The sequence below is a fragment of the Falco rusticolus genome, chromosome W, assembly GCF_015220075.1.
Source record: "Falco rusticolus isolate bFalRus1 chromosome W, bFalRus1.pri, whole genome shotgun sequence".
NCBI lineage: Eukaryota > Metazoa > Chordata > Aves > Falconiformes > Falconidae > Falco > Falco rusticolus.
In genome coordinates this window covers 3,213,013-3,225,530 of record NC_051209.1, presented here as the reverse complement: position 1 = coordinate 3,225,530, position 12,518 = coordinate 3,213,013, and the positions used below count along the sequence as shown (strand labels likewise).

At 45.4% G+C, this 12,518-nt stretch overlaps 1 protein-coding gene across 1 annotated transcript; it reads right to left on the bottom strand.

Moving 5' to 3' along the window:
* Window positions 1-6,284: 6,284 nt before the first annotated feature.
* Window positions 6,285-9,634, bottom strand: LOC119140910 (transitional endoplasmic reticulum ATPase-like; the record flags this gene model as incomplete). Its single annotated transcript, XM_037372573.1, has 4 exons — window positions 6,285-6,703; window positions 7,122-7,276; window positions 7,641-7,796; window positions 9,293-9,634. Coding segments are annotated over 4 exons (759 nt in total), but the record flags the coding sequence as incomplete, so codon positions are not given.
* Between the last annotated feature and the right edge of the window lie 2,884 nt (window positions 9,635-12,518).

The window sequence follows — 12,518 nt, the reverse complement described above, 5'->3', positions numbered from 1 at the left end:
GTCCTCTCACGATCAACACACGCCAGGTCTCAAAATCAGACACCATATATAGAACTTATTCATACATATTCATTAAGTATTCATGCATAACCATGATATTTCCTGTAAATCATTAACATATTCTCCTCCTATATCCGATTCTGCGCAGTAGAGCTTAGAAAGGTCTAGAAATGGGTCTGGGGTACGATTTGGGTAGGTGGTATATGAGTCGGTGGTTGCGATCTCCCCCTGCCGGAATTACCTTTTACTAAAGTTCACAATTTCTTGGCAGGTAACTACAAGCTGTTCCAGTCGACTCTCCCCGGTTTCCATTAATCTCATATTCTGACATTTCAATACACTTCTACATACAGAAGACTGGTCAAATACAAAGAAACCTTTCAAACCCTAAAGTTATTACCTAAGTTTTAACAATGGTTCTAGCCCCTTCTTCTAGCCTTGGTACAGGATGTACAGAAGATCTCATAGCAGCTTTTACTGTGCTTAAGTTTCATTAAAAATATTTCTTATCCTTCTATTTTTCAATTTTATAAAATGATTTTATAAAATCAATTAATCAAGCAAATAAAGTCAATCAATCTTATTAACAAATCGATAACAGGGGGGTTGGACTAGATGATCTCCAGAGGTCCCTTCCAACCCTGACCATTCTGTGATTCTGTGAAGTTCTTGAGAGGTTACAGTCACCTGCATCACTCACTCACGAGTAAAAACAAAATGTAAAAACAAAGGAAGAGAGCTGGGCAGAAAACAGGCTCCAGGGAGCAGAGCTGCCAGGCACTGCAGACAGAAGGAAGGTTCAGAAAGACAATGGCATTACCAGTATTTTGGGACCCACACAACCCACTGCCAGACTGGACTTGGCCATCTCTCAGTCAATCTTAATCACTGATAGCGCTGTGCATTTGCTCCCAACCAGAGTCTGAGGTCCCTTAGGGAATGACTGTAATGCGCTTTTGTTGGGATGCTCTTCAGTAACTCGCTCAGGGCTGTTTATACTTCCTGGAGTGATTGACAATGATTACATTGGTGAAATAAAAATTATGGCTTGGACCCCATCCCCTCCGTGTCATATTCAAAAGGGAGAAAAAATAGCTCAGCTTGTATTATTTTCAAATGTGGGTCCAAAAGGGAGAGGCAAAAGACAAGGTGGGTTTGGCATCACCAACCTTCCACATATTATGTGGGCACACCAAATTGCTCATGACCAACCATTATTAACATGTTATATAGAGGGAAGACATTTTTCAGGCCTAGTGGACACTGGCGCTGATGTTTTGGTAGTTTTGCAATCAGACTGGACGAAAGAGTGGCCTTCGAAAGACCCACATCAGCAACAGTAGGTGTTGGGGGAATACAGCTGCCTAAACAAAGCACCTGACCAGTTTTAGTGCTCAGCCCCAAAGGACAACGAGGACATATCACTCCATATGTCATGAAAGTCCCCTGCACCCTGTGGGGATGTTATTTGTTGAGCGAATGGGGGGGTTACCTTGAAGACAAATTTGTCCTAAGGACCACTGAGGTGCAGCCAACGATTAAACTCACCTGGAAAACAGATACACCAGTGTGGGTGGAACAGTGGCCCTTGCGCACAGAAAGGCTGCACAAATTGCATGAACTGGTGCAGGAGCAACTCAAAGCAGGCTGTATTGTACCCTCCACTAGCCCGTGGAATACTCCTGTCTTTGTAATACCAAAAAAAGAGTGGCAAGTGGCAACTTCTACATGACTTGCGAGCTATCAATGCAGTGATTGAGCCTATGGGAGCTTTACAACCCAGCATCCCCTCTCCTGCTATGCTGCCAGACTCCTGGTCACTTATAGTGATTGATCTTAAAGACAGTTTCTTCGCCATGCCATTACATCCTGACGATGCACCTCGGTTTGCATTTAGGGTACCAGCAATTAATCATCAGGAACCCACCATGCGTTTTCACTGGGCTGTGTTGCCACAAGGCATGTTAAACAGCCCCACCATGTGTCAAATGTTGTAGCGCAGGCTATCAGTCCTGTTCGCAAAAGGTACCCGCAGGTTTTCATCTACCACTATATGGATGACATTTTAGTATCGGCATCATCCTCCTCATTGGTCACTCAAGCCGTGATGGACCTAAGATGATCATTAAGCAACGCCAGCCTCTGTATAGCAGAGGAAAAGGTCCAAACTCAAGCGCTATGGAGATATCTTGGATGGAAAATTGAGACAGATATTCTTCCTCAACTTCTACACCTTGCTACAAATGTCAAGACCCTCAATGACCTGCAAAAGTTACTGGGTACCATCAACTGGGTGCGACCATATCTGGGAATAATTACAGAAGACCTGGCACCTTTTCTTAGCCTGTTAAAAGGAGACTCTAATTTGTTGTCGCCACGTACACTCACCTTCGAGGCCAAAAGGGCTTTGCAAACCATATCCAATAACATACAGGAGGATCAGAGTCATTGCATTATATTAACTTTGTCTGTTTTATTGGTTTTGATTTATAATGAATTTCAGCCTCATGCTCTTTTGTTTCAATGGGCAGCTGAACACCAGGATCCATTAAGGATTTTGGGGTGGATCGTTTTTCCTCACTCTTTTTACGAAACAGTGACAAATCTTATTGACATGTTGGTGCTCCTCATTCAAAAGGGTCAACATCGTCTGCAGGAACTTATGGCCCATGACCCAGCCACCATTTTTATACCCTTGGCCAAACAGGACTTTGATTTTTGGGTTAAGCAAAGCCTCTCACTGCAGTCTGCTCTGGCTGACTTTAGTGGAACCATTGCCTTTTCTATTCCTCGACATAAATTGCTTCACTCTTTAACTGATTTGCCCTTACAATTGAAAATGCATTTTTCTCATGTACCTATCCCAAATGCCCTGACTGTTTTCATCGATGGCTCAGGACCTTTGGGAAAGGCTGTTGTATCATGGAAAAATGAGCAAGGGTACTGGGACTCAGATGTTATCTTTGTTACTGGCTCTACACAAATAGTGGAGTTAGCTGCAGCTGTTCGTGCCTTCACATTGTTCAGACAACAACCTTTAAACCTAGTTGCAGATTCTTTATGTTGTAAGGATAGTGCATAGATTGGAATGTTCATTTTTAAAAATGGTTTCTAACCAAAAGTTGTTTTGTTGAAACATCTTTTGTTCCTATTGGAGCATTGCTGTCATGACTGTTTTGTTTTGCATGTGCGGTCACACACCTCATTGTCTGGTCCCATTGTTGAAGGCAATAATGTGGCAGACTTCTTTACTGAGGCTGTTGTTACCCTCAGTGCTTATCAACAGGCTAAGCTTTCACACAACTTTTTTCACCAAAATGCTGAGGCGCTACAACATTTGTATCACCTGACACAAGAACAGGCCCAGGAGATTGTGAGGGCCTGTCCCAACTTTCAAAACTTCAGCCCTTTACCCCTTTATCCCAGTGTTAATCCTTGTGGCCTCCAAGCCTGAGAAATTTGGCAAACTGATATCACACATATTCCCTTGTTTGGGAATCTTAAATATGTTCATGCTTTGGTTGACACTTTTTCACACTATGTTTTTGCCACCAGTCACACCGGGGAGAAAAGCCATGATGCTTGCCATCATTGGCTTGCTTGTTTTGCTACCATGGTAGTCCCTGCTCAAATTAAAACCGACAATGGCCCAGCATATATAGCGCAACGCATGAGCCTGTTTTTGCAAAATTAGGGCATTACTCACGTGACGGGCATTCCCCACTTGCCCACTGGACAGGCTATTGTTGAACAAACTCATCGGTCTCTTAAAGACATGCTGCAGAAACAAAAAAGGAGGAATAGCCTAGGTACTTCACCACAGGAACAACTGTGGAAAGCTCTATATGTGATCAATTTTTTAAACCGCTCTTCTGACCATAGCACTGTGCATAAACATTTCTCTTGTCCTGCTTGGTGGCAACTGCCCTGGGTCCGCTACAAAGACCCAGAAACTAACCAATGGAGCATTCCAGTAGAATTAACATGGGGAAAAGGGTATGCTTGTATGCTCTACAGATCAAGGGCCTCGGTGGATCCCCACTCAGCTTCGACCAGCTGATAACGGACCTCCTACCAATGATGAGCCAGAGAACAAGACAGAATAATGCAAACAGACTAATGTGACTAGTTTGGCCCTTGCAAAATTATTGATTGATGTAGAATCAGCGCGACATGCCACTTTGCAAAATGGAGCTGTGATTGATTTTCTGTTATTAGCTCATGGGCATGGATGTGAGGAGTTTGATGGAATGTGCTGTATGAATTTGAGTGATAATTCAGTGTCAATTCATCAAAGTTTGAAACAGCTACATGACTTGACATATAAGTTGAAGGAAGATTCCAGATGGAATCCTTTTGAAGGTTGGGATTGGACCCTAGGATTAGGTCCTTGGATACAAAAAGTATTGATGTGTGGGTTTGTTATATTACTAAGGTTTTTGGCCATTGTTATATGTCTACCGTGTTTGATGAACCTGATGCGAGCCATGATACAAAGGGCTGTCCATCAAGCTATGACGGTTCAAATTCACAGAGCCTTAACCTTATCCAATTTAACAAACAAAAAAGGGGGAATCCTAAGGGACGAAAATAAGTTGACCTTGTAGAGAAACAAGGCTGAATTGGCAGAACTGTTAGCGTACAGATAAGCGGCCAAATTTGGCAGTGAATCCACAAGCATGTGAGCAGCTTGTAATGAGCAACTGCTTTGCTACACATAGACAAATTCCCAGGTGCTCTGCTGCACGTAGGCACATTCCAGGGCAGAACTTGGGTAGAAAAGTGATTGTATATAACAGCACTCATGTATGCAGTAAACAATCTCACTTATTCACTGACTTGGGGTCTGTGCCTTCACATGCCACAGTCAACCTGTTGCCTAAACTCCCAAATTACTGACCTCTGATTTAGTGTTTAACTATATGTTAAACAAGTATCTGCACAAAGTTTAGGTCAAGCTGACTCACCCTCTCAAGTCGTTAAATGACCCACCCTCTCAAGTCCTCAAAACTGATGAATGAAAGGACTTCTGATCAAGGGAGTCAACCTTCGGAAACAAAGAACAAATAATAAGAACACCGTTATCTAATTTATGCAGAAAGATGTCTTCAAGTGACAAAGTTCTGGCCTCAAGAGGAGACAAGCTGATAAGGTGTTTTAATCCTCAGAAAATCAGTTGAAAGTAGGACAAAGGTAATTGTGGTAGTGGGAGAACTCGACCTCTAACTCAAATAGCCCCCCCGAAAGGGGGGTAAAACCTCGCTTGGGGAGCATGCGTAATTGGTAAAAAAAACTTCAGTAGTACTATCTGAGGATGCATACTAATTTGCATTAGAAGCAAGATACTTGTAACCAATCCTGTGCGTGAATGAAAATGATTATGTACTATGAATATGCAGGTACTCTACTGTATATAATGTGTACCCTCGAGTAACTTGGTGTGCATGTTAGGAGGAAAAATCCCCCATGCACCCAGTGATGCAATAAACCAATGTCAGCTTTCTAAACTATCATTGGGTTTGGAGAGTTTTCCTGGTTATTGTTTCTTGTAACAATATTTTGTGAACCAGATGGGACTTGCTCTCTGGAATCTTGACGAACCAGAGGAATCATGAGGACTCTAAGTGTGAACTGGAGTATTTTTGGGAAGGCCCTCGGATTGCCTGGCCGGGTAAGTTTCTGCAACAGCACTTGGGGTTGCAGAATATACCTCCTTGGGGTGTGTTGCAAGGGGAGATGCTGGGGCTGTGCTTGCCCTGGCCTGGGTGCAGGCAGCAGGACCAGTAAAGGGTCTCACCCTCACCAGCACCAGGGGAATTCCATCGGGGCTCTGCCTCCCCATGGGGCTCTCAGGACACAGGCAGCAGGAGCGGGGCCCAGCCGAGGAAGGTCTGTGAATGGTGGGGTGGTACAGCTGGAGATGGGACAATGAAGGGGGGGCTCATTGCTACTATCCCCCATCCTGCATGCACCATGGTTGGGCTGCTCAGCATATAAACCTGGGGGAGTCAGCCATGTCCTGCCACTCGCTGCTCGGGGACTGGCTCAGCATCAGTCAGTATTGTGCATCACATTGTTTCCCCCCCTCCCCCTTTGCCTTTCATTCCTCTCCCCTTCTGCCTCTTTTCCTTTACAACTGTTACTGTTTTTTATTTTATTTCAATTCTTAAATTGTTCTTATCTCAACTCTCAATTTTACATTCCTTTCCAATTCTCCTCTCCATCCCTCTGAGGAGCGGAGGAGTGAGCGAGCAGCCGTGCATTACTTTAGTTTCTGGCTGGGGTTAAATGACAACAGCAATTTTTTTTATTATTATTATTACTGTGGGATATTTTTTTTAATACAGGCTAACATTGTACTCTTTGCTAAAGCTGCTGATTCTGCCACAAACTAGAACAGAGATTTCTCAGAAATTAAGTCAGTTCCCCTCCTCGTTAATTCACTGTCTGCCTCCCAAGTGATTCCCCACAGAAAAAGTCTGACGTACAGCTACACTGTTCTGATTGAGGAATGAAGAAGCAGAGTCCACTGAACACTGGATTTTTTTCCTGTACAACACGGTCTGATGTGGACTTTGGTCCACAGAGGATAGTGAGTTAACCGTAGAGATCATCGTCATTGTCTTCACTGTACACGTTGCCCCCGCTGCCACCTCCTGTGCCTTGGCTCGGACCAGCACCACCCTGGTTACCTGATGGGAACCTGCATGCAGTGGTGCAGAAGGGGAGAGAAGAGACACTGTTCAAAATACTCCTCATAGCTCAGCATGATCTCCTCCCTCCATACCAATACCCTGGTGCCAAGTACGACAGGGAGGAGAAAGGGGATGAAGCCTTACGGCAGGTCACACATAAGGCTTATATGGCTGATAGATGTTGCTCATGTTAAAGGAAAAGAAGGTTGATGGGACTTCAGGAGCACTAAACAGAGCAGCTACAACTGAGCTGCAGCACAGCCTACGCCTGCCACATACTCAGCTGGCTACCGTACACACTGGGGAGAATGGAAAAATGTGGATGAGGGAATTTTTTTTATCCAGAATCCAGCAGAAAGCTGCCTCAGTGCTCTGTTCTGGGGCTGGCTGAGCCACACCACCCTTGTCCCACTCCCCCACAGTTACCTGAAACTGCCAAAGCCACGGCTCTGCTGTAGAGTCTGCGCAAACATCTCGTATTTCCTGATGTCATTGTCACTGACAGAGCGTCGAGCAAAGCGCATGGCCTCCTCAAAGTGATCCCTGCGTATCTCAGGAACTGGGTCATCCTCCTCCACTTCCTGTAGCAGGACAGAGGGCCCAGGTGAGCTGCATGCACAAGCTCCACGGCCCAACAACCACCCACAGCCTCCCTCCAGCCAGTATGCTCCAATACCTGCCCAAGTAGGGGCTGGAGAGGGACACTGGTAGACTTAGTCACAGCTGCAGCAGGGGCCTTCTGAGCAATGCTGACAATAAGGCACCCCAGGAGGGCCTTGTTCTCCCACAAAATGAGAACAAAGAGCTCCAAGCTCCATACTCTGTGATGAGAGCCCAATCATCCCCATCCAAGGATTATGGAGAGGAATGCATCCTGCCTCACCCACGGGATGAGGTGGGCTGCCTGTCTCACGAGTGGGGAAAGCTCAGGAGTGCCCTACTCACCATGGCGGAAGGATTGGTCTGCCTCTCTCGTTCTCGCCTGATCTCACTCTCAATAGACTCACGGATGGCCAGTTTGCAGGCACGCTGGCAAATTTCTGTCAGGTCAGCCCCCGAAAAGCCATTGGTCATCTTAGCTAGGAAATCCAGGTCGACATCCTAGTGAAAACAAACAAACCAACCAACCAAGAGAGGCCTGTCCTTTACACCCTCAGGTGACAAAGAGGTGTCTTTAGATCCCATGGTATCAAGGTACTGCCTTAAAACTTGGGCCAATTTTTGAAGAGATGAGCCTTTAAGGTTCTCGTTTTTGGGAAAAGTTAACCACATATAAAGGCAGGCCACACTCCCCACACAACCAGCAAGACCCTGCGAAGCAGCTGTTAATCACAGAATAGTTTGGGTTGGAAGGGACCTTAAAGCTCATCTAGTTCCAACCCCCCTGCCATGGGCAGCAACATCTTCCATTAGACCAGATTGCTCAAAGCCACATCCAACCTGGCCTTGTGTGTTCAAGTCCAGGGAGGGGGCATCCACAACTTCTCTGGGCAACCTGTGCCAGTGTCTCACCACCCTCACAGTAAAGAATTTCTTCCTAATATCTCATCTAAATCTACCCTCTTTCAGTTTAAAGCCATTACCCCTTGGTCCTATCACTACATGCCCTTGTAAGGAGTCTCTCCCCATCTTTCCTGTAGGCCCCCTTATAGTGGCCTTCCAGTACTTCAAGTCCTCCTTGGAACCTTCTCTTCTCCAGGCTAAATAACCCCAGCTCTCTCAGCCTGTCCTCATGTGGGAGGTGCTCCAGCCCTCTGATCATCTTCACGGCCCTCCTCTGGACTTGCTCCAACAGGTCCATATCCTTCTTACTTTGGGGGCCCCAGAGCTGAACACAGTACTCCAGGTGGGGTCTCACAAGAGCAGAGTAGATGGGGAGAGTACCTCTGCACTGTTCACCCTCAAGAAGAGGAAGGTTGACTTGTGGATTTAGGATATGATTTGTTCAGGTCTCAACATGAGGAGTCAAATGAAACAGTCAGACTGGAAATGGAGATGGGGCACAGGCAGACCAAGACAACCAACCTCCTCCTCCCCCTCAACTGAGGGAGTAGTACTGCAACCTCCTTTGAAGCTTTCCTTCCCAACAGCACCTAAAAAGGTAAGCTTGGCATAAAATAGCTTGAGCTCTCACTTCACATCTGCTTTTCTCTGATTAGCTATCAGTTGCATTATTGCCTGCTCCTCAGGCAAGGGACATCGCTCTTGCCTATGAGAGTTCAGCAACAATTAACTGCAATAGTTCCTCTTCAATTTCCATTTCCCACCCCTGTTTTCTACATTTACTTTTCTTTCAGAGTACAAGAATTTTTTCCACCTTGCCATAACATGCCTTCCTATTCCCACACTGTGGGCAGAACTCTACTATGCGATAAAGACCTGCTGTGCTTACACACCAACACCTAGCTTTCTTGATACCTAGTCTCAGAGCTCAAGCCTCCCCCTACCTCTTCATTTCCATCCTTCAGGAACTGAAGGCTTCCCAGCTCTGTACTGTGTGGAGCAGTTACCAGCCCTCTGCTCTATTACCAGCTTGCGAGGAACATGTGCAGCACACAGCAAACCCAAGTCAGACACAGTCAGGGTGCGGATCCTACCTTGGCAACTGGTGATTTCCTCAGGTTGGCCTTAAGAATAGCAACCCGGGACTTCTCATCAGGCAGGGGGATGTAGATGAGTTGATCCAGGCGGCCAGGGCGCAAGATGGCTGGGTCAATGATGTCTGGCCTGTTGGTGGCACCAATGATGAAGACGTTTTTCTTGGTGGACATGCCATCCATCTCTGTCAGGATCTGGTTGATGACACGATCTGCAGCACCACCACCATCTCCGATATTCCCACCTCGAGCCTTTGCAATGGAGTCTAGCTCATCAAAAAAGAGCACACAAGGGGCTGCTTGGCGGGCCTGCAAAAAGTAAATGGGAACAATTACTCCATGTTAATACCACCAGGTGAGCGATATGTAAGGGTTAAAAGAATAAAAGACTGGTCAACTTTGTGAGCTGACAGGGGTTCACTAACCTTTGTACAATGTGCTAACATATGTAAAAGGTAGGGTAATACCTAGTTGCTACATAATTGTGGTCTGGAAGTTTAGACTAGGGGATGTAAAACCATAAGGGTATGTCATAAATAACCTTGGACAATGGTAAACAAGCACTGCAAAGGAAGATAAAAGTTTTCTTTAGCTAGAGAACAGGATGGTGTGTTCCAGAACACTAGGATAAGAAGTTTTAAAATCAGTAGAAATGAACTGCGCATGTACAAGAGACCCCAGGTTGAAAGTTTATGTGGACAAAGACTTTGAGCCTTCATCAGAAGGCCCTCTGAGAAGACCCTCAAGGTGGCAGTACGTGTGCATGAGGAGGTGGAAAAATATGTAAAACATTTCGGGGAAACAGTTTGAATATGTATTAGTTTTCCAGGAAATGTTAATGCATATATATATATGCATATTAGATTGTAGCATAAAAATAGTGAGAACTGGAGCTGGGGGTACATACTAGGAGGAGCGATCCCCTATGCACCCGGCACCGCAAATAAAGAAATACCTGCTTAACGACTCTGTCATTATTGAGTTTTATCTTGGAATCCTGGCCCAGCCTCACCTAGCCTCCTGCCTCAGCAAGGAGTGTTAGAAAGCAAGGGGGCTCAGAAACTCCAATTTTTGATATCGTGAGAAGCACACCGATTTCACACTAAGCCTACCCTACAATTAAAGCAGCTTAGAGGAGTGCCAGAGCACTGCTGCCACAACAAAAACCTTGGAGGAGCTGCTCCAGAACAGACTCTTGCCACGCAAACCCTCAATTAAATTCTCCTGAACAACAAGCTATATTTCCCCAAAGCTAGGAGCATTGTGAACCAAGCAGAAGGGTGGTAACTCCAATGCCTAGAGGGAAAGCTGGAGTCAATTTTCCTGGACCAGAATTCTCCCTGCAAGATCTGGGGATGTCAATTGGTTTAGGCACTCAATTATCAGTAGGCGAGATACATCAAATGGTTCAGCTACCTAAAGGGTAATTATAAGGAAAAGGGAGCCAGATCCTTCTTCAAGATGCAGAGCGAAAGGATAAGAGACCACAAGCACAAATGGCTGCAAAGAAAATTCCAGTTAGAAAAAGAATAAATTTTCTTCACAATGAGAGTGCTCATTTTTTTTGTAACAAAATTTTGTGAACCAGATGGGACTTGCTCTCTGGAATCTTGACGAACCAGAGGAATCATGAGGACTCTAAGTGTGCACTGGAGTATTTTTGGGAAGGCCCTCGGATTGCCTGGCCGGGTAAGTTTCTGCAACAGCACTCTGGAATATTAATAACATTGGTAATAAATACTTAGGTTGCTTACAAATAAGTCATATTGGAGAGTGCGTTAGAGTCCCCCCAGTGGGTGAATAGTGAATGCTGTACCACTTATGTAAAGGATGACGCACCTATGTTTAGTTAAAAGTCAGGAGATGTCCAAGGACCCTCATTGCCACATGACGGATGCACAGACTGCTAAGTCCTTGGGTTGGTTATCTTTAGAAGGGACATTTGGTCTTAGATTCCTGTTGTACATGCAACGTGGCGAAGATGGAGACTTTAAACATGGCCGCTGAGGAATAGAGTCTGCGTAGAGACAACTCCTCAAGGACATTGCGCAGGCACGAGATATGTAAATGAATTCTCAGAATTGTAATGAATATGTAAACAATTTCTTGGAAAACTAATGAATAGGTATGAGTGGCTTGTATAAAGAGGGGACTGAAAAGTCCCCTCGGTGTGCATGACTTTGGTGGAGCGATCCCCCATGCACCCAGTGCTGCTGAATAAAGATAACCTCCGCTCGCCTGCATATTGCTGACTGATTCTTCAAATCATGGGTCAGAGTGCCACCGGAATATCCAAATTAAATACACATTGTTAATCTATTGGCATTGTGGGTTAGAGTTCCACTGGTGGGCTAGGGTCCCACCGGGATATTTGAAGTGCACAACTGTGTAAATCTGTATGCTATTATGGGGATGTCTGGCATCTGTATTTTGGGTATTGGTAATTTGAAACTTTGTTGGATATTGTTTGCTGGATTTTGGTCATTGCTAGGTAATGTTCATACTAAGTCAAGGACCTTTCCGTTTCTTGGGCCCTGCCAGCAAGAGGGCTGGAGGGGACACAGCCAAGAAAGTTGACTCGAACTAGCCAAAGGGGTATTCCATATCATATGACGTCATGCTGAGTATATAAACTGGGGGAAGAAGAAGGAAGGAAGGGAACATTTGGCATTATGGCATTTGTCTTCCCAAGTAACCGTTACGCGTGATGGAGCCCTGCTTTCCTGGGGATGGCTGAACACCTGCCTGCCCATGGGAAGTAGTGAATTAATTTCTTGTTTTGCTTGCTCGGCTTTTGCTTTACCTATTAAGCTGTCTTTATCTCAACCCACAAGTTTTCTCACTTTTACTCTGCCAATTCTCTCCCCCATCCCACTGTGTGGGGAGTCAGTGAGTGGCTGCATGGTGCTTGGTTGCCGGCCAGGGTTAAACCATGACACCCTCCCACTGAAGGGAAGAACGGACTACAACTGATGGTACCCACACATGATGTCAGTCATAGCACTTTAGAAGTGCCTGAGGTTTTGAATATAGCCGTCTTCCACTGACCAATCTAAACCTCCCCTGGTGCAACTTGAGGCCATTCCTTCAAAAGTCTCTGCACCTTTTCATGTGGGACTCCATACAGCAGGTTTCTACCTCCAATGGTTCCCACAATACAACAGTATCCATCAGTAAACAGAGCATATTGCTTCTCATTTTCTGGTAGTTTATTTTGTAGTGGGGT